At 43.0% G+C, this 27,004-nt stretch overlaps 2 protein-coding genes across 7 annotated transcripts in view; both read left to right on the plus strand.

Moving 5' to 3' along the window:
* The window catches only part of LOC311062490 (protein 4.1-like), a 120,710-nt gene that overhangs the window by 82,980 nt on the left and 10,726 nt on the right, over positions 1–27,004 (plus strand). For 2 of the 6 annotated variants that reach the window (XM_084081547.1, XM_084081548.1), the window contains exons 11-17: positions 8,719–8,871; positions 9,638–9,735; positions 10,271–10,443; positions 14,652–14,752; positions 20,903–20,953; positions 21,445–21,477; positions 24,248–24,418. In XM_084081547.1, the coding sequence (XP_083937673.1) occupies positions 8,719–8,871; positions 9,638–9,735; positions 10,271–10,443; positions 14,652–14,752; positions 20,903–20,953; positions 21,445–21,477; positions 24,248–24,418 (780 nt within the window). Of the gene's footprint in view, positions 1–8,718; positions 8,872–9,637; positions 9,736–10,270; positions 10,444–14,651; positions 14,753–20,902; positions 20,954–21,444; positions 21,478–22,478; positions 22,539–24,247; positions 24,419–27,004 lie in introns of all 6 variants that reach the window. The other 4 variants (XM_084081550.1, XM_084081549.1, XM_084081551.1 and 1 more) reach the window with 4 other exon arrangements.
* On the plus strand, positions 16,822–19,208 carry LOC311062509 (uncharacterized protein). Its single transcript, XM_084081599.1, has 2 exons — positions 16,822–16,894; positions 17,111–19,208. Exon 2 carries the CDS (start codon positions 17,524–17,526, stop codon positions 18,871–18,873), a length of 1,350 nt encoding a protein of 449 aa, XP_083937725.1. The 5' UTR covers positions 16,822–16,894; positions 17,111–17,523; the 3' UTR covers positions 18,874–19,208.

A 27,004-nucleotide genomic window follows, 5' to 3' on the forward strand; every position in this document is an offset into this window, starting at 1 on the left:
CAATCATTTTTTGTTAAGAGACGGGGAGACCCGTTACTGAACAACACTCTGTAGCAATGATTATTATTGGTATATAGAGCTATTACCTTTAAACGAAAAAAGTATACTTTATATCTCCTTTAATGCTAGCAGGATTAAAAGACTCTTGTTGTGTTAAGCATGGTCCCTACAGAGTGTTGCCAAGTCTGCTTATTATAAGCAACTATGGGCTTGTATAAAGTCGCTTGGACATTCAGTTTTGTGGGGCTTGTTTCTAAAGTGTACTGTCGTTGCTTATTTGGACTTGGTTTCCTAATGTTGTTGAATCCAGTCGTTCTCAAACATTTTCATGTCAAGTATCCCTAAATTAATATGTATTTGTTTGCAGACCCCCATCTGAAAATATGTTGTTGCCACATGCAAGATTTGAGTATTTAATATGTCTCAAAAACATTCCACAGTTTTCAAAAAATCTTCAATATTTTTGTAGATCTGCTATTTTCAAATACCTGTGTGTGTGTTCGCGCTCATGGGCCTAGTCGCGTCGTTTGGGCTCGTTTTCGTAGACCTGAGCGCTTGTTTCTCTTGCAAACATCTGGCAACGCTGACGCCTTAGAAGAGGAGGTCCTTTGTTTTGGTGTTGCTGTGTAAGTGGATGTGCGGCGCATGACACAAAATGCTATTAAGGTGTCAGGGCTTTTCATGTGTCCCAGCAGGACACAAACACATCAGGGTCACAGGGATTAGGTTTTCACACCGTATTAAAAACCCTGTGCACTCAATATTGTCGGCACTTTGCATGAAAGTATCGACCCCGGCCGGCAGCGGGCTTGGCGGTCGATGGGAAATCTGCTTGTCGTGCTGCCAGAAGATTTGATGATAACATACTTTATGTCCTTTAAAATAAATGCCTCCTCTCCTCAACGCCCCTCTTTATAGGCCTGCCACAATTATTACATAATGGGCTCTATGCACAGCAGCCATATTGGACAGAAATTGGGCCCCTTCCTTGCCTCCTTCACAGGTGTCACCAATGACACTAATGAAGGCTCTGTTCCCTTTAGTGTAGCACAGTGGTTCTCAAACTTTTTAATTTCAAGGACCCCCATAGCTCTGAGAGTGTACAAATGGAACCAAATGGACCCGGGAGGGTCCATTTGGTTCCATTTGTACACTCTCAGAGTTACACCCTCTCAAGGAACCATGAGGGTCCCTGGACCACACTTTGAGACCCACTAGTATTTCCAGTGAGCGAACATGCACAATATCAGCACCCTGACTCTGTTTGACCAGAATGGAACAGGGCCTTCATTAGTATCATTTGCAACATCTGTGAAGGAAGTCAGAAGAGGCCCAATTTTTCTCCAAAATGGCTGTTGTGCATAGAGCCTATTGCCTATGGCAGGGGTCTTTTTTCAGGCCAAGGAACCTTAAGCTCAGAGAGAGATGAAGCAGGGACCCCCCGCTACAAATTGTATAAAATTGTGTTGCAGATTGAACTTTTCATAGATGGCTTCATAGACTTGTTTCACAGCACTATCATCAGTGTTCATGTTTTTTTAATATGTTAGATTCATGTCATTGCACATTTTCAGACATTTAAATGATTTAACCACTTAAACCCTCAATACTTGACCTTTCACTCTGTACTTGGTCAGCTCTTTTTTCCCTCTACACCAAACCTCTTACAAGCTCACAGCGGTGTTGTGTGCTATTTTTGGCAAATGTTCCCACCAGAATAGTGATACTAGGGTTCAAATGGTTGTGTAAAAATAAAAAAGTTCCTGCGCTCCGAGGCCCCCCCTAGGGCTCCCCGGACCCCCTGTTGAAGACCCCTGACCTAAGGGAGCTGTGTCCGCTGAGGCATCCCCCCCCCCCCTCCTGCTGAAATGATGGGGCGCTTGCCTGGCATAGCTTGCAGTTGAAAATATTTTAGCTCTGGGTCCGCGGCCAAATACATATAATTGCGGGGGTCCTTGACATGAAAAAGATTGAGCACCACTGATATAGAAACGTACGTTTTTGAGAATACTGTTGAGATTTAGGAGACATGTAGAATCGGCTTCAGGTCTCAATGGGCTAAAAGACAAACCGAAATGTAATTTTTCCATTCCAATGTTCAATGTAAAAAAACACCATGAAATCGTTGATCGCAAATATAAGAATGACCATCATCAAGCAAAATGTCATGATTGTGACAACCCTGCTCTTCTCCTCAACGCTCCTCGTCTCTTCTCGCCTCCTCTCCCTTCTTTCCTGTTGGAATTTGTACACTTTCCTTTGAAGTGTGTGTGTGTGTGTGTGTGTGCCCACGACACGCATGTGTGTCAGCTGTACAAACATGTTCAGAGTAGCACGGAGGCCATTGTCATGGGAACAGCCTATCTCTCTCTCCCTCGGATACCAGGTCAACAAGAGAGAGGGAGAGAGAGAGTGTGGGTTTGTGAGAGTCAGAAAAAGAGGGCATGTGTGTTAAAGAGACACACCAAATAAATCCAGATAATGTAGATGCATGTGAGAGAAAGTATTGAAATAATACGTGAGGGATACATGGGATGAAAGAGCGAAGAAAAAGAACGAGGGATAGAAGGCATGGGGGGAAAAAGTGCTGAGCTTGTAGATCTGCTATTTTAGAAGGATCCCGAAAATGTTTGCAAATATTTGAATATATATTCTTTTAAAGCAAACATTTTCTAACTCAAATCTTTGCTAATGGGGGGTCCCTGGAACTAAATATTTTGAGATGGGTGGGTCTGCGACCAAATGCATATATTTTTGTGTTGTTTGGTTGCTATATCAGTGGTGCTCCAACTTTTCATGTCAAGGACCCCCAAAATTATATGTATTTGGCCGCGGACCCACATCTCAACAGCAAAGATTGGAGTTACAAATGTTCGCTTATATATATATATATATATATATATATATAAATATATATATTTAAAGATTTGCACACATTTTCAAGATTTTTCTAAAATAGCAGATCTACAAGCTCTTAGTGCGGCTATGAGCTTGTATATCTACTATTTTTGAATATCCAAAGTATGCAATAATGGTTTAAGTGGTTACACAGATGCGTTTCCGTATTGAATGGGTTAAAACTGTTAGTTTTTGTTGTAATTTACAGTTTTAAAAATAGTGGTCAGACATTGAACCACTATATCTCTGTTTCTGTTTGTTTCATGTGCAGTCAAAACCTCTCTGAGAGGCCTTTACAGGTCCTTCCTTTACTACAGTTGAAATTAACACTGAGGATTTCACACTCTTGGGAGTTCAATTAACGCTAACGGATTTGACAGCATTGCTGCCAAGTACATTTCCTCACCCGAGAGCTTGTGGAAACCCATTCAAAACAATCAAGTGTTAATTAAACTCAGCCGGTGTACAAAATGTAACATTGTGGTTACACCCTCTTTGAGTTACAAATGGATAAATTAAAACTGAGGCTTTTACTGTGTGCGTAAACACCCACAGTTCAACAGCATTTCAGAGTCACATTGATGGAAAACAGAGGAAGCTTTCTCTCATTATCAAAGATAAAATTCCTGCATACCAGCAAGGATACATTTAAAAGCTTGTACGCAAATCTACATGCTGTTGGTACTACTATCTATCAGTGTGTCACAAGATGTGTCATTCTGAGGACAAAGCTATTTTCATTAAAGGGATAGTTCACCCAAAAAACTGCTTTTTTTAACAATTTTTTTTGTTTTTGTCGCATTCCTAAGCCAAGGGTAATCGATAGAAAAAGTCATTTTGGGGGTGAACTATCCCATTAAAGCCTGATGATAGGCTCTATGCACAGCAGCCATATTATCACGTCCTTCACAGGTGTTACCAATGATACTAATGAAGGCTCTGTAGTCTAGCACAGTGGTTTCCACGACCCCCATAACTCTGAGAGTGTACAAATGGAACCAAATGGACCCTTACGGGTCCATTTGGTTCCATTTGTACACTCTCAGAGTTACACACCTGTAAGGGGCCATTTGGAAGCCCATGAGGATCCCTGGACCCCAACTGTAGACCCACTGGTGTAACAGAGTGTTTCCAGTGGGCCAACATGCACAATATCAGCATCCTGACTCTGTTTGACCAGAATGGCACAGAGCCTTCATTAGTATCATTGGTAACACCTGTGAATGTCTTCATAATATGGCTGCTGTGAGTAGAGCCTATTATACATATATTTTAGATAGCTCTCAACATGGCACACTGTTTCACTACAATACTTTAAAACTATTTTTAAACAATCAGCTACAGCGATATGGAAAGACACTTGCTGATGAAGCGTCATGCTAACCACTTAAACCCTATAGACAGTATACCTGTACTTTGTTGACCCGAGTCCCCCAGGGCTCTATACTAGATCCACTCTTTTTTTCCCTATCTACATCAAAACCTCAACAATAGCCGAAGTACAATAATGTGCTGTGAGCTTGAAGAAAATATATTTTCGCCGAATGTTCACCCCAGAACATATCGAAACATGTCTGTTTTAATTGACTGCTGCTGTGGAACGTTAACCCATTCAATTTGGGAACGCAATTTTTTTTTTTTGCAAATCTTTGAATATATGTTTTTAAAGCAAAAATGTTAACTCAAATCTTTGCTTCTGGGGGGGGTCCCTGGAACAAAATATTTGAGATGGGGGTCCGTGGCCAAATGCATATCTAAAAATGTTTTCTAAATCCTAACAGTTTGTTGCTTTATCAGTGGTGCTGTCAAGGACCCCCCAAAATGATTTGTATATGGCCGTGGACCCCCATCTCAAAATATTTTGTTCCAGGGACCCCCCAGAAGCAAATATTGGAGTTTAAAATGTTTGCTTTAAACATATATATATATTCAAAGATTTGCACAAATTTTCACGATTAAAAAAAAATAAAAAATAGTAGATCTACAAGCTCACAGTCACAGTGCTCATAGCGCGATCGGTCATAAGGCTCAAGAGCTACAAGTGATTTTGAGAATTGATTATAAAGCTAGTTGTAGTTATTCATGTTTTATTAGACATTGGAACTGATTCTCTCTCGGTAGTATGTCGGAGGGACTTACCCCCGATCTAACCTTCGAACCCTGACCTCCTAGTCTCAGGGCGGGACACTACAGTATAACCACAAGGCTGGATTGTCCTACAATAATCCTTCCATAAAATTGGGGAAACTCTGTCCTCATCCATTTTTGTCTGATTGATTGAATATTGATAATTAGTTTGCAAAAAAAAAAAGAACAGGAAAGTACAGTTCAATACAAGGTCTGCGAAGAGGATTTTAAACCCAAGAAAGCCTATGGCTTGTTTCCATTGGAAATGGTACTCAATTCATCGAAAAATTCAGTGGGTTGACTAATCAATCTGATATTGCACATGTGCATTGATCATTGGCATATGCAGGGAGTGACGAAGCTGTTATTCCGTTGGCAGGGATTGACCGAGATGATTTTTCAATATTTGTGAACTCTGTCACTCAGTTAATACTCCGTCCTCATCCATTAGAATCCATTCTTCCCCTTTAGTGAGTTGGCCAATTGATCTAAAAGTACACATAGGCATGGACCATGGGCATATGCAGGGCCTGGTGCAGATTCTTCACTTCTCTAAGTACATTAACTAACTAAATCTAAGTTGTTTAGTAGCATTTTTCTCTTGGCCTGCGAACGGATCTTCTCACAGATGTGTAGCGACAGTCCCAATTCCCTGCACACAGTGGGGTCTTCTAAATCCTAAAGTTTTCTGAAAAACATATATGTTGCTCAAACCTTTTCATGTCAAGGGCCATCGGCCGATGGCCACCAATCCCCATCTCAAAATATTTTGAGATGGGGTATGATATTAGAGGCAAAGATTTGAGTAAAAGAAAACACTTTAAAAATGTATTATTCAAAGATTTGCACAAATGTTAATGATTTTCGAATAGCCAAAGTATAAAATAATGCTTAAAATCTAAAATGACATCTAAAATGTTTGCATCAAATATCAGACCACTTACTTGACCACATGAAACCATATAAGACCAGCTACCTTGCTAAAACCCTGTTGTATTTCTCACAGACAAAACTCTTTAACCCATTAAAACCGGGCAAGTGTCTTTGTTATTTCAGATTTCTTCTATTTTTTTGAGAAGATAGTGAAAATGTGTGCAAAATAAATCTTCGAATACATATTTTTAAAGCAAACATTTGTAAAATATGTTGTTCCAGGGACCCCCAGGAGCAAAGATCTGAGTTAACAATGTTTTAAAAAAATGTATCTATTCAAAGATTTGCACAAATGTTCAAGATTTAAAAAAATAATAAATAGCCCAAAGTATAAAATAATTGTTATAGCTAAAAAGTATGCTTTCCCGGTCTTCATTGGTTAACAGAACCTCAAGGGTCTGGGAGTGATCACGTGACTACCCAAGGTCTATAGAAAACACACATTGCCACTTCCTCCTCATGTGATCGCAGTTTAAATGCCTAAATGGTTTCTCTGGTTGCTTGCACTGTAACAACACATAGATAAAAGCATTGCGGATCGATGGCTTTCTATAGCAGCATGTGGCTGCGCGTGCGTGTGTGTGTGTGTGTGTGTGTGTGTGTGTCTGTGTGCGTGCAAGCGCGCTATTACTATACTTATGAGGGCCAAATGTCCTTTTAAGCATGCTGTAGTAAAATTTGACAAATAGATGATCCTGGTCCTCCACAAGAGAAATAGTTTTATGGTTCAAAATGTTTTTTTTTTTTAAATTGGGTTTACAATTAGGAAAATATTCAGGCCAGGGTAAAGACGAGTCATTTAGAGGTTAGGCTTAGTGGTCGGGATTAGCGTTTTCCCTATTTTATACTTAGTTTTGCGGCGATGTAACACAAAGACAAATAGCTGATATTGTAGATACTGTATATATTGTATTTTTGCCTGTTTTGTTTTCAGCTATTTTCAATGCCATCCTAAAATGTTGATGTCCTCACAAGTGTAGTAATACAAACATCTGTGTGCGTGTGTGTGTGTGTGACTGTGCATGTGAGTGTGCGTGCGTAATATGGGTGTGTGCGTGTGTCAGTAAAAGCCATTATTGACATGTTGCATCGTCCATTAGCCCAAAAGATTTTCCCCTAGTTAGCTCCCAACTGTAATCAATTCTCTCTCTGCCAGTATCTATCTATTTTTTTCTCGTTTGCTCAGACTGTTTGTCTTTCTTTGCTACCGGAGGGCCTTGGTCTTAAAAGCCTTGTTAGTGAGTCAGTCTGTCAGCTAACTGAGTTACAGTTACCGTGTGTGCGTGTGTGTGTGTGTGTGTGTGTGTGTGTGTGTGTGTGTGTGTGTGTGTGTGTGTGTGTCTTGTTAGTTGCTCCGTGCGTCTGCATTTGTGTGAGTCTCTGTTTCTGTCACATGTTCCGTGTTTGTTTTTCAGAGTGTTATGTGTGTGTATCTGTGTGTGTGTGTCTATGCTAATTGGGTTTGCGTTGAGCTAAAACAGGCTAAGTGAATATCCGGCCCCTACAACCAATTATATTGGACAGCATCATATTATTTTAATGGAACATATTCCCCATTAATATGAATGGCTATAGCAAGCCAGAGGTTGTTTAGACCAAGAGATGTGTGAAAGCCCAATGAGAACAGGAACAGGTCTTCACAAAATGGCCAATCTAACAAAATGGCCAATCAACCTTTTCAGGCCGCGACCCCCCCAAATAATCATATTTGAACTTAGGACCCCCCCCCACACCCTGATACGCTCTTGGAATTGTAGGAGTGGAGGCATTCCATTTAGTTTGACTCGGTTCCACATATAAATATTGTGAAAATAGCCAATCTACAAGCTCATTGCGAGGCGCTGTGAGCTTGTAGATCGTCTATTTTCTAAATGTTTGCCTCTTTCTTCTATTATTTGACAATTTGGCCAATCTTTCACCAGCTTTTATAGTATAGTATAGTTTGATGATCACTTTCGATGGTCTTTTTTTCTTTTCTTGATCCATTATAAGGAAAACTCCTTAAAGGACGACTTCACCGATTTTCAACCTATCTTCATATAATTGGTCCTCACTAATACTCATGATAAAATGGTAAAAAAAAAATCTACTCGGTCTGTGTCTTAGAGGAGGGCTGTGGACAGTTCAGAGTCCCGTCTACCAGTGACATCATCAATGGGGAATCCAAGCTAATAGAAACTGCAGGCTTTCTATTCCTGGAAAGTTGCAATGCAATAAAATAAACCATTGTTCTCGTGTTAATAAAAATCTAAATAAAAAATGTGAAATCTTGTTGGAAAAAAAAAATCATGCCTAACGATGATGTCACTGGTAGACGGGTTTCTGGACTGTCCACAGCCCTCCTATGAGACGCAGACCAAGTAGAAAAAAATGGTACCATTTTATCATGAGTATTAGTGAGGACCAATTATATGAAGATAGGTTGAAAATCAGTGAAGTCGTCCTTTAAATTGTCATTTCACTGTTATCTGGGGACCCCCCTAAAAATACCGTGGGGACTCCCCCTGGGGGTCCCGACCCACAGGTTGAGAGCCCCTGATCTAAGGCATCCAATGGTAGTCAGAAAGCATTAACTTGACACTGTAGAGATCAAATAGGCGTCATATGATTCTGTTTTGATGAGCACACATAGCTTCACATAATGTCATGAGTTTGGCTTCGAGAAATATGCTCGGAATGTTGTTTGAATCAGCCAGTAACACTGTATGTGTGTGTGTGTGTGTGTGTGTGTGTGTGTGTGTATGTGCACGTGTTTTTCAGGATTCTGACGGGGTGGACATAATGCTTGGTGTGTGCGCCAACGGTCTCTTGGTCTACAAAGACAGACTCAGGATCAATCGCTTCGCCTGGCCCAAAATACTCAAGATCTCTTACAAGAGGAACAACTTCTACATCAAGATACGACCTGGCGAGGTACTATACAGTATGTGTGTGTGTATTTTTGTGTGTACAGACGCACACAAGTCCACTTCCACACAGAAGCTCTTACGCTTGAATGCAACATAGTACTTAATGTCATCACTCTTAATGTCTTAACCACTTAAATCCCATGTACTCAGTTTGCTGGGGACCCCCAGGGCTCTATCCTTTTACTTTTTTCCTCCCCTCTACGCCAAATCTTTTTGCCGAAAATAGCCGCTCTACAAGCTCACAATGCATCGCCACACGCCACACAGTGAGCTTGTACATCTGCTATTTTCGTCCAAATGTTTGCCCATGATGAAATGCCCAGAACAGTTCTTAATTTAGATGCTAGGTTCATCGTTAGGTATCCTATAGTTTGACTGTACACATTATTTTTTGATGTTTAGACCAGGGGTCCTCAATGTTTTTCAGCCCAAGGACCCCCACTACATACATACTGTATAAAATTAGATTTTCATAGATTTCATAGACCAACACCAAACCTCTTTGCCAAAAACAGCCGATCTACAAGTGCACAGTTGTGCGCTTCTAGATCTGCTATTTTTGGCTAAAGTTCTCCTCAGAATAGGGATGCTGGGTTGAAGTGGTTAATGTAAAAATCACACTAAGATTTGGCGGACCCCCTGTAGTAACTATGAGGATCCCCTCTTAAAGCCCCCTGGTTTAGACTGATGCTAGGTTATTGGTTTACCTGTGATCCTACTGTAGTTTACTACACTTTCTCTCACTCTGGATACTCGCGTTTCTTTCCAAGGCGGAGCAGTTTGAAAGCACCGTGGGATTCAAACTCCCGAACCATCGATCTGCGAAAAGGCTGTGGAAAGTGTGTGTGGAGAACCACAGCTTCTTCAGGTACAAGCCAAAAACACACACACACACACACACACACACACACACACACACACACACACACACCGTCAGTCCTTTGGCTGAAACGAGCCGTGTGATTGGCCGAGTCTCCCAGGGAGGCGGTGTCTCTTGCGAGGCAGTGAGAGAAGAGAGAGATAGTATTGTTGTGTGTGTTTGAGTGGCTGATGCCTGAGGGAACGCAAACTGTTAACACAGCCCCACCCACACATGAAAGGAGTAAACACGTGCACGACACTGTTTGTTTGTGTGTGTGTGTGTGTGTGTGTGTGCCATTCTGTGCACATTGCTCCAGAGTGTGTGTGTGTGTGTGTGTATGTACACGTTCAAGGGAGGAATGCACTTTAATATCCTGTTGAAAGACACACACGCACACGCCACACGCACTCGCGCGCACACACACACACACGCACACCTCTCTCTTGCACCTGCAAATTTGGTTTTATCTCTCTCCATCGCTCTGTCTCCCTCCCTCCCTCCCTCCTCCTCTGTTTTTCTCTTCTGTCTCTTGTCCTGTCAGGTTGAACACACCCGAACCTCCCGCCAAGGCCCGGTTCCTGACGCTGGGTTCCAAGTTCCGCTACAGCGGTCGCACCCAGACACAGACGCGCGTCGCCAGCTCCCTCATCGACCGGCCAGCGCCCAACTTCGAACGCACCTCCTCCAAACGAATCAGCCGCAGCCTGGATGGAGGTAGCGCGCGCGTGCACACGCTCTCTCACACACACACACACACACACACACACACACACACACGCACACACGCACACACTACTCGGAGATCCAGCCACAGGAAAAGCGTTAATGGATAAATAGATTAAGGGAGGGATGGGTGGACTCGAAAAGAAAGAGTGTCAGCTGGAGATGGATGGATACAAATGGATGGATGGTTGGATGGAAAAAGAGAGACAGTCAGTCTGGCCGACGATCCGGCCAGCATCCACATTTCATGGCTTGTTTGTTCCCCAAATGCACTGTTCACAGTGGGTTAGGGTTAGCGTCCACACATGCATACGGATATTTATGCAAAATTAGCATTTTCCTCTACGTTTCAGCCTCTCATCCACACGCAAACCGCGTAAAAAAAAAAGTCTTAAGCCCTATATACTTATATACTTCACCATATTTTATCATATACAGTATTTTACCATGATTGTAGCACTTTGGGGTTTGTTTCAAATGTAAAGTGCATTATAAATACAATTATTAATTTGAATACCAATCTTCATTAGATTAGTTACTTTAGCTATTGTTGACAACTTTTGACCTTTTTATCCTTTTTATCCTTTTAATATGTGGTATATGCCCAGTTTAGGGACCCCAGGTTGAAAGTGGTTAAAACAAATTCTGAACTAAGATTAATGTGCTTTTTTACCCGTAAATTAACATCCTACTTGATCACACTACAGTGTCACACAAAAGCATCTAAAGTAGCACATCCACTTGTAGATCTGCTACTTTTAGCTATGTTTTCAATCCTGAAAAGTAACAGTTTTGGACATATGAGGTTTCCACCTGGACAGAGACGAAATATAGAATGACGTATGCCCATGGCTCTCTGTGTGTAATAACCATGCACCTGAAACGGCTACAATAACAATGGCGGATGATACGCACTGGGGTTGTTTATGCTCGCGAGCTCTGCTAGGTCTAATTACAAGTTTGCAACTCCACCTCATCTTCTATTATCTGGTGGTTCTCAACCAGTGCTCCGGGGACCACCAGTGGTCCTTGAGGGGGTTCCAGGGGGTCCCCAGCCAAATTATTAGTTAGGAACCAAATTGACCCTTATGTGTCTGTAACTCTGAGAGTGTACAAATGGAACCAAATGGACCCCCAAGAAATCAAAATGGTTGAGTCCCTTGCATAGCTTTTCAAACGGGGGTCCGTGAGCTAATATGTGTTAATTTGGGGGTCCTTGACGCGAAAAAAGGTTGAAAACCACTGATCTATTATCTATCCTCGGATAACGGTCACATTTTGCTTTCTGGGTCACACCATAGCTTTCTTTTCTGTGATTGATTGACTGTTTTTACATCACTGCCCAAGGAATATTAAGCTCAAGTCACTCTGCATGATCAGAATATACGTTTTTTTGTATGTATGGAGATATTTAGCAAAACAAAGCTTTCTTTTTTTGCAAACGGAGTGGGAAAATATCCATAGAGTATGTGTGGACGGGTCATGATACAACCGTGTGTGTGTGTGTGTGTGTGTGTGTGTGTGTGTGTGTGTGTGTGTGTGTGCGTGTGCGCGCGTGTGTGTGCGTGTGTGATAGAGGCATGGGGTCATGAACAGATACAGGAAATAGCATTGCAGCACATGTTTCCTGTCACAGAGATATAGACAGAAAGTGAGAGTGAGAAGAGGTGTAGCCCTAGATGAGCCCTAGGGACATCCTATGCAGCATTGTTTAAGAACTGAAATAATAGCATTAGAAACAATAGCGGAGGTGCCACAATGTAAGTGAGACATTTTTTCCCCATAATGCAAATGTGTAGATTTAATGAAGTTGAATTGAAGCATTTTCGAAAAGGCCCAATTTTCCCAGAGAAATGTATTCTCTCATGGGAGCCCTGCAGTGATGTCAGATTTAGTTTCTTGAAACAAAACATGCAACACATTGTTTATTGTGGTGCAACGTTGACCCCTGCTGGGCTGAATATGCCACTACATCCTGTCAATAGCTATTTTTGCATTAGGTGTCCTATATAAACCACTTTTGCATTTCCCTTTTACCAAATAAACCCTACTTTATATATGTTTTTATTTTTTGTGTGAGAAAATAGCAAGATCTACAATCTCACAGTGTGTTGCAATGTGATTTTTTGCGGAATGTTTGTCCATTTTTTGCAGAATGTTCATCTATAGGCTGGGCTCTATTCACAGCAGCCATATTATGAAGACATTCACAGGTGTTACCAATGATACTAATGAAGGCTCTGTTCCATTCTGGTCAAACAGAGTCAGGGTGCTGATATTGTGCATATCTACAGTTGGGTCCAGGGACCCTCATGGGCTTCCAAATGGCCCCTTATAGTCCAGGGGCCAACACTGATATTTTCACAAATTGGTACCACCTAAGGTGACCGTAAAGTTTTTGTATTTTTGTCTTCCTACATGTCTCTAGTTTATATTTTGGTATGATAACCCTTCCAATCTTGTAGCTTAATGGCAGTTATCACTACCTACCGGCTAATGTATCCGGTAGGAGACACAAAGTAGAATCTTTGTGTCTCCTACCGGAAATACACCCGGGCATCAAATTATTGCGACAAAAAACAAAATATATCCATGTATTCAAGGCTTCATGGGGTGTGCAATTGATAACTTCTAAGATGTTTGGTGTTTGCAAAAAGACTGCTTTCCATAAGCTTGCAAAAGTTGACCCTCCTTCGGTCTAGGGTGGTCATAGCTGAATGGGTAGAGAGTCCCCCTGGGAAACTTAAAGGAGGAGTTCACCCAAAAAAATATTTATTTTCCATCAATTGCACACCCCATGAAGCCTTGAATACATGGATATATTTAGTTTTTTGTCTCAATAATTTGATGCCAGGGTGTATTTCCGGTAGGAGACACAAAGATTCTACTTTGTGTCTCCTACCGAATACATTAGCCGGTAGGTACTGTAGTGATAACTGCCATTAAGCTACAAGATTGGAAGGGTTATCATACCAAAATATAAACTAGAGACATGTAGGAAGACAAAAATACAAAAACTTTACGGTCACCTTAGGTGGTACCAAAATATGGCTTGGCCCCTGGACTATTACAGGTGTGTAACTCTGAGAGTGTACAAATGGAACCAAATGGAACCGTAAGGGTCCATTTGGTTCCATTTGTACACTCTCAGAGTTATGGGGGTCGTGGAAACCACTGTGCTACACTAAATGGAACAGAGCCTTCATTAGTATCATTGGTAACACCTGTGAAGGAAGTGATAATATGGCTGCTGTGCATAGAGTCTATTAAGACATGCCCAAATTAATGTATTTTGGTTAAAAGTTTAAAGCTCTATATTCCAATAGTAATCATTGCTATAGAGCATTTGTTCAGTAACAGGGGATTCCCTCTCTCGCCAGCTATTTAGTAAACAGAAAACACATTTTCAGGTCAGTGTTGCTGTTCCAGATTTGTCTGCTCATGTTTTTGTTTCAACACTTTTTTTTTTTCATTTATCCTGAATGGGTTTTCTCTCCTGGCGAGATACAATTGGCATCCTGACCTGAATATGTATTTTTGGTTTACTGAAGCGCCAGAGAAACTGGGAGACCCCTGTTACTGAACAAACACTCTATAGCAATGATCGCTATGGGAATACAGAGCTATTTAACACTTTTTTAACCAGAAAATACATACTTATACTTATACCACCTTTAACTGCAATTTACTGTAGAGATTCATGATGGTAGAACAAACCAAGCCACATCACTGATAATGCATCGCAAAATCTCATAAAATGTCAAATATTTACTATCAATGAGACCATTATACTGGTGTGGGACTGCCTTAAAAACTGACAATTACGATGCTTTTATCACACATACATATTATTACATACATAACACATCATCTAACTACAGGTGTAGTAGAAGTAGTAAAGATTTTTAAGGCTCAGGTCAAGTGCAATATTGTCTTAAGCTACAGACAACCTTACACATTTGTGTTATTATCAGCTGTTATGAAACAAAAGTAGTGTGCCTTTTTCTTTTAACTAGTTCCATGTCCACTGCATGAGCTTAATCCACCTTCTCATGAGCAGATAATACACATGCAAAATAAACGTAAAAGCCAAAGATGGACATCTTTTTAATTGTCCTGTGTGTGTGTGTGTGTGTGTGTGTGTGTGTGTGTGTGTGTGTGTGTGTGTGTGTGTGTATGTCTCTCTCTTGTCACTATAGCTCCAGCGATTAGCATAACTGAAGCTGGCAGGGACTTGAGCCCAACCTCAGGGGCAGAGAATGGACACGACCCTAACCTGGAGCTTCCTTCTGACTCTAAGGTGAGTGGATGGATGTTCTGACAGAGCATGAAAGGAGACCTTTTTTTACAACGTTCTGGTACACAGTAACAGTTACAATAACAGTGTTAATGTAACTGAGAGTCGACAAATGTAATCAAATGGACCCGCAAGGGTCCATTTGATTACATTTGTAGACTCTCAGACTCTCAGTCCATTACAAATGGATAAATTAACAGACTTTTACTGTCTATGCTTGTGAAAAAGGAGTGTGTGTGTTTGTTTGCGTCTGTATGGAGGGGGAGATTGAAATAAAGTACATAACCAGTTATATTAAACTGTGTTTATTGTCACAGTGTTAACTTATGTTGTTGGATCAAGGCCTGCTGTTATAACCCTGAAATCTATACAGAGTCACTATAATAAACTTTATGGGGCCTCGGTCCTGGGACGGTGTCCTAATCCGATGTCCCCCCGGAGAGTGGAGATGAAGATGGAGTGAAGATGGATATATATATACTGTATATCTCTCTGTTTAACCATTTCTATTTCCCACAGGTCTCATAGACGCCTAACGCGACCATATTTTGTCTCTAGTAGGTGGACTGCACTGAGGTGTTTGTGTCTGCTTCTGTGTGCGTCTGTGCATGTGTGCAACCAGCCTCGATGGTTTCTTTGACAATTTATAGTGGTTGAAGAGGACAATCGTTACTATTAAGTTCACAGAGTGACATTTGAGCCACATCTCACCAGCACTAGCTAATAGCTGTCTGCAGCTTTCGTTACGGCACGGCTAACGGACATTAGCATAGCATGGAAATTACTATCTACGTCTTCAGTGGTTTCATAAGGGTTAGCCAGACAGTCCTGAGTGGTATTTGCGAGGACTAAGTGACTCTGTTGCGTGTGACTGGCTGCGTGGTCCAACCGGGTTAAGACCCAGGATTTAGTCGTTACAGTGTTATATAACCCCGTATCCTGTGGTCTGCTCTGTTGTGACCCTGTCCACAGATAAACCACTGTCAGCTGCACCAGCTGAAGGAATATTGACAAATTACTGAGCGACCGCCAGTGGTGATGGGAAGTAACTTAAACGAATGAACTCAATTTACAGTACTTTGTGTACTCAATTACTGTACTTGAGTAAAGGTTTGACGTTATTTGTACTTAACTTGAGCATTACCATTTTCTGCTACGTTACGCTTTTACTGCGCTATATTTCGTTGACGTCTTCAGTTACTTCACAGATTCAGAATTTTACAGATTCGGATTATCAAAACAAATGCGGGGAAATGGCAAGCCTCTTGCCGCAGAGGTGTTGCAAAAGTGCGCCATCTAGTGGCTGAGAATGTTATCGTTTTGTTCCTTAAACACAATATCTGAGTACTTCTTCTACCACTGTCGGCCACTTGCCTCTCTATACCTCCTGTCCTCCTGTTTGACCTCCCTATTTTCACTCCCTCACTCCTGTTCTCACCTCCCTCACCTCCTCCGAGCACTGTGAACTTGAACCTCCTCTGCTTTTTCTTCTTCCAACAGTGGCACGCTCTCTATACCCTCACTGTGAACTCCTGAGTGTTCATTTAGCTCTGAGAAGGATACACATGGAGCCAAAATGAACCCAAAAAGGGGGCCGTGTCCACTCACTGAGAACGCCTTTTGAGCAGGCAGTCGCCATTCTGCCATGCATTTCTATGATAAAGACACACTGATGCGCTCCACTTCCCATGCCTGCACCCGAGCATTAGCGCTTCCCCGATGCCCAGCGTTTCTTGGCGCAGCGCCCTGGGCGCTATAAGCTGGAGACGGTTCAACGTTTGGAGAGGAGAGGAGCTCTTTTGATCCTCCTGGCTGTGTCTTAACAACTGACAATTTACGACTCGACGTCGTTCATTATCACAACCACGAGAAGCCATTGTTTACCGTCGTTTCGACTGACCTATTTGTGCTAATAACATAGATCGAGACATTTGAGCACAGCAATGGTTGATGGGTTTGAGCAAACCCATTTAGACCTAGAACCCCATTACGTAACTGTACCTTTCAACCCGAGAACCCCTTTTGGGGTTCTTGTTGCTATGTTCAGTATATAGCAACATCATTTTGTAATTTTTTAATAAATATTTGAAGTTTTTCAGAGAACTTAGGTCAGGATTTTGAAGCCATTTTTTAAATCGGCCTCAGGTCTAAATGGGTTAACCCATTAAGACCTGAGGCGTTTCTTTAAAAAAATCTAAATCCTAACAGTTTTTGAAAAAACAAAAAAAACAATGTTCAAGATTTTTCAAAAATAGCAGATCTACAAGCTCATAGCGCGGCACTCGGTGCCGCGCTATGAGCTTGTATATCTGCTATTTTTGAATAGCCGAAGAAATCTAAAGTGACACAGATGCGTTCCAGGTCTTAATGGGTTAAATAAACGCTGCATGTGAGCGCTATGGGCATGATAGCCACGGCGCTCCTCGGCACAAAATGGCGTTCTCTGTGCTGGACACGGCACCTTTTTTCCTTGTCCATCTGGTTCCATTTGCACATTCTTGGAGTCACAAACACTTAAGGGTCTCTCTGGTTACCTTTGTACACTCTCCGATGAATGGTGCACCCCGCCGTTCAGTTCAGTGTAACCTGTGGTGTCGTGCTGTTGTGCTCTTCCTTCCACTGACTAATGTTGTGACTCTCTCCCTCTCCCTCTCTCTTTCTCTCTTTTCCTTCCTCGCACTCTTTCACTTTATGTCACTCCCTTCCTCCCACTCTTTTTTTGTTGTTGTTTTATTCACGATTTCACCAAAATTAAAACAATTACGAATGAATGCATGTGCACACTTTATACATTTTTCCGCTCTTCGAATCGTTTCACTGCCTCACTCGTCTGTTTTCACTCTTTCACTTTCTGTCGCCGTGCTCCTCCCCTCCTTCGGCGTGCACTTCTCTCTCTCTCTCCCCCCCGTCATTCCTCTCCCCTCCTCCTCCAGCAGTCCATCTTCATGTTCCCTCTCTCCTTCTCGTCCTCCTCCTCGCTCTCGTCCATCCCCCCCTCCCTCGACTCCATCTCGGAGCTGGACCGCGGCCTGTCGGACATCTCGGAGGACGAGGACGCGCTCGACGACGGCGGCGGCGGCGACGCCCCGCACGCCTCGTGGGCCGCCCTCCTCGCCTCCGACGCCTCGAACTCGAACGCGCGCCTCTCGGATTCCCCCCAGCACGACGACGCTCCCCCGACCTCGGACCACTCCCGCGACACGCTCGAAGCCCCCGCTTCGCCCCTCCTGCATGGGGAGGATCTAAATTGCGACGGCGTGGCTTTAGCGACAGCCGCCGGCGCTTCAGGCGGGCGGAGCTGGTTCCTCCCGCTGAGGGCTGTGGTCAAATATGTGTCTGTCGTGCTGTGTTTCCTGTGCCTGGTGGGCAGGAAGGGCAGCGTGCTGCGGCCCACTAACGTGGTTTCACAGGTTCTAAATAAAACGAGCCTCTTTGCATTCGCCATCCCAAAGTTGGTCGCTAAGCTAGCGCCCGCGTTTAGAATGTCAACATTAAATGAACGCACGTTCTCCAATGTTCCCAAATTATTACCTCAAATAAATAATTTGCCTAGTTCGACTGTAAAACGGTTTAGTCTGAAGGTGTTTTTTACCTATGTGGCCTCAAAGTTCATCAATTTGGTTCCCGCTCGATCAGCGCTTCCACATTTGCCGTTTCTCCAATCTCTGGTTTCCGTCACTTCTTTCCCTTCTCTCCCCTCCTCCTCCTCCTCCTCCTCCCCTTTGCTCCGCCACCTCTCCGCCCCCTCGCTCGCTCTCTTACGCCTCTTCCCCTCCGCGCACCGCTACCTGACCAGCCCCTCCCCGTTGTTCCTGCCCTGCCTCCTGGTCCTCTTCCTATTGGCCGTCATGCTGACCGCCAGCCAGTCCGTGGCCCTGGCGCTGATTTTAGCCACGCCCCTCGGCCTGACCCTCTGCTTCGCGGAGAGCCTGTCGGCCACCAAGCGGCGGGCGCCGCCGCCGCCGTCCGCCAGGCTGAGCGGCGGCCAGGTGCCCCGGTTGAGCCTCGCCGTTAGCGATCAGACGGCGTCTCCGCTCACGCCCGCGCACACGCCGCCGATCCAGAGGCACTACAGTCACGCGGGTGTCGCCTGGACGCTAGAGATGTGCGATCCCGCTGCATAGACGCGTGCACGCACGCCCGCGCACACACACACACACACACCTTGTCCCCCTAACCAACCCTCTTACATCTTGTGTTTGCGTGCACTTCCTATTTTTCTGCATTCCTTCCCTCACGATCCCCCTTTCCTTTCCTTGTACCATCCCTGCTTCCCATGATTCCCACTGTAATCTTTGTATATAGAAAAGATATTGAATAGATAATTCATCTTAAATGGACTTTAAAAAATCTACAGGAGGGAAAGAGAGAGTGGTATAGAATTATTGACAAAGAGGAAATATAGATCTAATTTACACATATATATATATATAGAGAGAGAGAGACTATATATGTATGTAATGCAATATTTGACAATAACAATAATCACTATAGCGCTGCTAGTAGATGGACATAGAATGTGGGAAGGAGAAATATTTCATGTGAGTTCTATGATATAAATAAGAAAAGTTACATAGGTTAGGTGGAGTAAAATGCTCCGGAATAGTGTAGAATAGCGCTTTCTTAAAAAGGCAAGATGTGGTGTCTCATAGGGAACGTGTGAAAGTCTGTCCTTATAAGACTATTAAGTGTGATCAAAAGAAAACTATAAAATGAGCTGTGGCATTTCCACTGGGACGTCAAGAAATAGAAAGATAATTTCAAACGTCATTGCTGTGAATAAATCTCCACGTGTTTTCAGGAAGACGGCGATATCGGATATCGTCGCAGTACGGAAGAAACCCTATATAACTCCATATTTCAGCTTTATACATTGTTTCATAAATTAATGCCCTATTTTATAGGGCGTTGTGAGCTTGTAGATGTGCTATTTTTAAAAGATTTTGAAAATTCTTGAAACCTTTCACCTATAATGATGTGCCCCAAATATATGGACGTCAGATTGAAAGTCTGTCCGTGGGTTTTGTAAATATTGAACCAATGAAAAGTCTTAAAAAGAGCTTGTGACTAAATAAGAACTACACTGGATTCATTGGAACATAGTTTCTTTTTTTCCTTTTTTCCGAAAAAGTGACGGTTTTGGACATAGAAGGTTTCCACCCGACAGCGACAATATTCTTTATCCAAACGAGGCAATTAATCAGTCACACCTGCCTTGCTGGTATAAGGCATGTGACGATCTATGGACTCTAAGGAGACATGCTGCTAACATAGCTAGTGAAGGTACATATTGTTTTTGTTGTTAGTGTTATATTTGAAAAAAATATGTGTAGGGCTTAGGGATTTGATAGGATCAACAGTTTTTATTCACCAAATACCAGGCGATTGATGCTGTCGCTACAATCAACCATTTATGTCCAAACTGCCTCTCAATGCACTTTGCTTTGCCTTTGTCATCGATAGAATGCTTATTATGCTGAATGCTTAGTTCTAGAATAGAAAACATGACATGTAAAATAGATAGATGCCTACTAGGTTCAAGTTTATCATGGTAGAGAAACAGTGTTACACTTATCCCCCCTGCGTCCCCTAATTTTAGGCTGCCCCCGTCCGACTCTCAATCCCCCAACACGTTCAAACTGGTTCATGTTAGGAAATGACATTGTGGGAAAGTCTTATCTCTAAAGGTAATCATTTGCTTTGACTAGAAGTACTTTAAAAAATAACAAAACACGTTAAGACTTTTTGTGCCCCCCTCCAAAAACACTCACTCAGGTTAAAAATAATACTTAAAAGATATGAACTCTACCTAACTGTGTGTAGTTGGGAAGGGGCTAGTGGACTTGGCGTCGAGCACTGAGGTATGACAAGTTGTCGTACCATGACAGACTGTGAATAACGAGTGAGTAATAAATGCCTCCTGCTCTCTGCCATTACTGACCATCATCTGTCAGTGTCCCATCATGCTTCATTCCTCTTGGTGGGAAGGCGGTCACGGCGCTTAACCAGCTCCGTTCCCTGCCGCTGAGACCGCTGCGGGGGCGGGGAGGGAAATAACTACATTTCCCATGATCCATTTCACCTTTTTCTTTCTCCCCGCCTCAACCCCCCCATATTGTCACGACCATTATCGCCGTGACCACGGCCTCGCAGGTGGAGGAGGAGGAGTTGAGCCTTGGCGATGCTGAAGCCACACTGAGTCAGGTCTGTGTGGGGCCTCTGTCTCGTTTTTTACCCAGCATGCTTTTCAAACTCTCGCGAGAAAGAAATGGGAGTTGTTCTCATGTAGCTGAAAGGTGGATTAGTGTTTCCCGACAACATTTTTTTGGGGGGTCACGGACCCATTTGTATGGGATGGGAGTAAATATCCTCAAAAGTTAAAAAATAAAGATACTCAATTATTTGCAACTCTACCACTCAATGTCTTATTTGTAATCTAATATTCTTCAAAAAGTGGTTTATTATTCTTGCACAGGTTCATATGTTAGCTATAGTTTTCTCTTGCAGTTTTCCAAGCAAAATGTTTGGTAAATGGGGTACCTATTTGGATTCAGAAATTCAGCTTGAAGCAAAAAAAAACCCTACTTGATTAGAATTCCGATGCACACGTGCGTTCTATGGTGCGTTTCCACGCATTGCGGTCAGCGTAGGGAGTAAAGTGTGATTTGTCTTTCTCCCCGATTTCATGCCGACAGTCATATGGACTCACAGAGCCTGCCCTCTCTCAGGTTAATAGCACACTCCTATTGGTTATTTGATGGTGTATTAGTCTGTCAGTCATTTTGAGTTGCTCTTGGTTGGTTGGTTGGTTGGTTCGGTTGTCACTCGCTGGGTTTGGTTTCAGTAGGGTGAGGTTGCCCTTGGCTCTTAGGAAATCATAAACGATACTAAACGTATAACATATCACCACACAGTAAAATCGTTCATCTGTTTGTAACTCTGCGAGTGTACAAATGCATCTACACTCTCAGAGTTAAATGAACAATGAGCATTGTTTGTAGTATGCAGTCATATTTAAACTCAGTCTTTCAATCAGAATATCAGTGAATTTGAGATAATTGAAATGACATCCAATGACCTCACTTTTACTTTTAATTTGTACATTTCATTGGTCATGTTAAAGGCCTTGCCTTGGGCTCTACAGTAGAACATCAGAGGGCAATTTCACCCACACTCACCGTTTTCAGTTGATCAGCTTTGGCTAAGTGCTCTGCTGCTGTCTTGGGTACACTTTGGTTTTGTGGTCCTTTGGGTGTTTCACTGAAGGCATGTTGATGTGTTTGTTTGTGTATTGTGATGATTTGATGTGTGCGTTTGTTTGTTTGTGTGTGTGTGTATGAACATGGGTACAAAGCACTAACGCACTTGAACTCCCCATAATGAGGAGTATTTAGTTCATTTGTGTGTAGTTTTTGGACTCATCTTCCACTCCGTCACAGCTGGAAGTTTGAGCCTCATCACCCACACCTGCTTCAATTTATTTTGTTTCATGTTATTCTTAATTATGTTTATCCCATGTATTTATTTTTTGTTTTAGATATTTCCATCTCATTGCATTTTATTTAATTTTATTTTGTTTAGTTATCTATTTCCAATGTATTGTTGATTTCTACAATTTCATTTATATTTTATTTACATCATTACCCTAGTTTTTAGTTTTCATTTTTTATTTATTTTCTCCATTTTGTTTTGTGCTGTGTGTGTGTGTGTGTGTGTCTGCCTTTCACAGAGTCCAATGAGAGTGCGTGGGGACAATATTTATGTGAGGCACAGTAATTTAATGTTGGAGGTTGGTACTGGCACCACATGATGGCCAAAAAGAAACATCTTCTTCTGTACTTCGGCGCCATCTACCGGCCGCAATCAGAACTACAGCTTCCTCTGTACTAGGCTGTGTATATAAGGCTGCTTGCCTTCCGGCACTCTCAGGCTCTGCGTGTGCATGCAGTCGTGCATGTGTGTTTGAAGTTTCAAGCCTGAGCTATCACATAGTTTGTGCAGGGGTGTCACGCACAGCAAACAGCCGATCTGCAAGCCCACAATGCGGGACGCTGCAATGCCCTGTGAGCTGCTTGTAGAGCAGCTATTTTCGTTGCGTGACATCGGCGCATAATTACGTGTAAATCAGGCCTTAGGGCTAGATGCAATCTACTGTCGGATCAATCAATTCCACAAATTGATTGATTTTTCTTGTCAGAATTCAAATATTGCTGAGATGGTTTCTACATAAGTTGATACCAGCCCTGATGTGTGTGCGTGTGTGTATCAGTGGATTGTTTTTGCATGCTTTGTGCATGCTGAGTGCTGTTTTTTTAATTTCTTGTTTTGCAACCAGCTGACCTTGTTCTCCTCGGTCACCGATTGGCTGATGTGTAGAATAATTTGCCAGGGAGCCTCATCTAACCCCACTAATCCCTGCCTCCCTAACCCCATATATGGAGCTTTCTTCCTGTACTCTGGCTGGCTGTGATTGGCTACTGGTGTTGAGTGACAAAACATTCATTTTTTTCCCTTTTTTTTAATAACACTAAACCAGCAACAGCTCCTACTCACTGAACATGGGACTGATATTGATGCTAGTGAGCCGCGTGTGTGTGTGTGTGTGTGTGTGTGTGTGTGTGTGTGTGTGTGTGTGTGTGTGTGTGTGTGTGTAAAACGGTTATTAGCATCACTGTCAGTCCCTTGTTCTGAGGTCTGCCCTTGTGTTCTGCCACCCACACCCCCCAAACAAGATGCATACGCTCTGTCTCACTGCAGCCTGCAAAGTTAAACTCTCTCACACACCCACCCACCCACCCACACACACACACACACACACACACACACACACACACACACACACACACACACACACACACACACACACACACACACAGCATTCTGTGTTATTACAGTGTTCTGACCCTTTCTAATCCCATTTTATCGAGCTAAAGGAAAATGCCATTTTAAGGCAAGAGCTTCGGTGAGACTTGGCAGCCATCTTGTTTTCCTCCTGATTGACAGACTAATGTTCCTCTGTGACCTGTTGATCCCAGTTTGTCCCCAATCCCTCCCCCCCCCCCCCCCCACCCCCTCTCTTTCTCTCTCTCTCTCTCCTATCCTTCAATTCCCATCCAAATGCTCCCTCTTGTTAACTCTTCTTTTTTTTACCTCCCCATCCTCCCACCTGTTCCTGTCCTCCATCCACCCACCCATCCGTCTCACTCCCTTCACCCCTCCATTTCACCTCCTCTTTCTCCCGCTCCTCCCCCGATTCCTCCTTTCTAACCCTCCTCTCTCCTGTCTGCTCCATTCTGTTCTCCTCCTCTTGTATCTCCTTCTCCTCCCCTCTTCCATCCCTGATCTCCTCCCACCTCCCCCTTTCACCTCTCCTGTTTTTTTCCTCCTTTCCCTTCTGTCATTCACCTCCCTTTTCTCTCCCTCCCTCCCTCCCTCTCTCCCACCACCACCTCTGACCCCTGTAACCCCTCTCCTACCACCTCCTCCTCCTCCCATCAGGACCATGATAAGACCCAAGATGAGGTGCTGAAACACCAGGCTAGCATTAGCCAGCTAAAGCGCTCCTTTATGGAGGCGCCGCCTCCCTCCCCGCCTCAGCCCAACCAGTGGGAGAAACGCCTCACCTCCTCCCCTGCCACAACGCTACGTATCCAACAGCAACCGCACGCGGTACGTCTTGTCTTTGGGTGTCTTGTGTGTGTTGTGCGCTGACTTTTGGAAGAGACCGTGGAGATCCACTTTTTACCTGACGTGACGTCCCTGTTTTGGGAATATCTTTAACGGCCAAAAATGGCAGATATACAAGCTCATACAAGCGTTATGAGCTTTTATTTCTGCTATTTTGGCTGTATGACACCATTATTTTGGCTGTATGACCATTGTACGAGAAAGTATCAAATAAGGCTTCACGGGGCATAAAAACCTAAGGCGTTTTTTTGTCCAGGTAAAAAAAAACATGGCAGGCTAGTCGGCTACGCAGCTACAGTTAATCAACGTAAGGTGTGCCCAGAGCTATGGATGTACCAATATGATAGCATAGACAGTAGTACGTCTTACAGCCCCTCCATATTTTTTACTCTGCTGTAAAACAAATTACAAAATGTAGCCTAGGGTTTCATCCCCCTTTTAAGGGTCTGTATCCACCATAGATTTTTTTTCCCCCTGTTTGTCGCATAGTCGCATTTCTAACTATGCTAGAAACGACACAAGCTCATCACTGTCATCACTGACGCTCCGAACATTTTAGAAGAGTGCCTTGTGTAACTCCCCCACCCCCAAAATAAAAAATAAAAATAAAGCACTTTGGTGGATACATGGCCTAACTTACGAAGTGGGTTAAAATGGGCACTTCACCCAAAGACGAAAGCTGTTTACGACATGCACGATCTCTCACGCACTCCAGGGCCTTTAAACAGCCTCGCATAACTTTTTTCTTGTTGTTGTCATTGTTTGATGTTTGTATGAAATGCCCCTTTCTATGAAGCACAACAGTGCTTGACTCGGGCATCAAATGACATGCTCTTTGGAATAAGAGGTATTTGTGTCAGGGCTACAAACTGGCTGGCACTGAACCTAACAGGACAATAGTTTATTTATGTGTTAGAATAGCCATTAGCTGGGCCTTAAAGCACAGCTAGTCTTCCCGGGGTCCACTCATAAAACCAATACATACATGAAAATAAAACATTATATTTGAAACCAAAAACCTACATTAAACTTTACAGTCCATATAAATCACAATTGTAAGACAAAACATACAGTACATTGAACATTCCAGTAAACACACACCTTTGAACAATTAAACTTTGCAGTCAACACAAACACAACGTACAATGATATGTGTGTTTGTTTATGTGTATACTGTATGTGTAAGTATGAGTGAAAACGCACACTGATGACTCAAAAGAATCCCCATCGGATAGTTTCACCACAGAGTCGGTCATACTATGCCTGCCCTATTGTCATTTGGCAAAGTTACAGCCGCCTGATGCTTTTGTAGTGTGGAGTTGTAGAAACATTCTTCCTTCCTTCCTTTCTTGCTCTCCTCTGCTCTCCTCTCCCACTCTCCTTTCATGTGCTGTAAGCAGTGTAAGAGCACAAAGAACGCACTTCATGTCTCCGGGTTTCTAAGCCTGTGGCAGTCTCGTTTGCCGTAACAGCCTGTCGGTGACTCGAGTTTCTTCCTGTGTGGCTTTCTTCCCTCGCAGCTGACTAAACAAGGCTGTGCCTTTTTTGGCAAGTTGAGTTCAAGCAGCGAAACCCACTGGGGAATGTGCACGTCTCTGACCGGGAGGATAAGGACAGTGTTGTCATGAGTTTTTGCCAGCCAGAGGAGGGGTGTAAAGTTACACTCAAAGTTCAAAGCCCCGCAACTCGGGCTCCAGAGATGACAGCATCTGTTTCATGTTTATCCTTCTAGCTCGGATGTTGGACACACTTCCCAGTTGTCTTGAAACTCTCTCTTGTGGTTCCTGTCATGCATGTGCATGTCTTGTTTTCTGTGGCCCGCTGTGCATTTCTGTTTTTGTGGCTTTCAGCAACGTGGGGTGTTGCATTTTGTAATTCTTTCGCTCTCGCTTGAGTCTGTGGCGCTCTTGTACTGTAAGTCTTGGGTTGTGAGCTTGAGTTGGTGTGTTTAGTAAGACGGTGACACGGTGACAACGCTGCTTACTGTGTTGTTCGTCATGCGTTGTCATGTCACATGTTCCTTCAGGTGTGAAGCGAGCCAATGAACCAACAGAACACCTAACTTCTTGTCGCACACAACTTTTCCTCCTTTCAGCTCAACATGAGTTCTATTCTGATTGGCTCTGCTTTTTTTTACTCTTAACTAATGCCTGTATGTGCGTGCGTGTGTGCAGCCGTGTGTGCTCATTAGGGCTGGGCGACAAATATCACAATTAAAAAACACACCACCTTTCAACTGTTATGTAGCCTTTAACCACTTTAACCCTGGGTATTTTGGGCATGTTTTGCTTTAAGCTTGTAGATGTGCTATTTTCACTTTCTTTATGTTTGAAGTATAAAATAGGGCTTAAGTTAATAAGTTATTAAAACCAGGAAAAGACAGCACTTATGCCATATCACGATAATATGATATCCAAAATCACAGACTATATCCAGTCTCGTATCACGATTTATATATAATATCGATACAGTATATTGCCCAGCCTTAATGCTTATGTTTTGAATTACTATTGTATGTGGCTATTTCAGTTGACTTCTTCTCTTCCTCCTCCTATGTTACTCTGTGCT

Source organism: Gymnoscopelus microlampas, assembly GCF_963454915.1.
Source record: "Gymnoscopelus microlampas genome assembly, chromosome: 16".
In the NCBI taxonomy this organism is placed as follows: domain Eukaryota; kingdom Metazoa; phylum Chordata; class Actinopteri; order Myctophiformes; family Myctophidae; genus Gymnoscopelus; species Gymnoscopelus microlampas.

What these genes read in the sequence shown, in the direction of transcription:
- LOC311062509 (XM_084081599.1), top strand. Translation starts at nt 17,524, where the DNA reads ATGTGCACACTTTATACATTTTTCCGCTCTTCGAATCGTTTCACTGCC.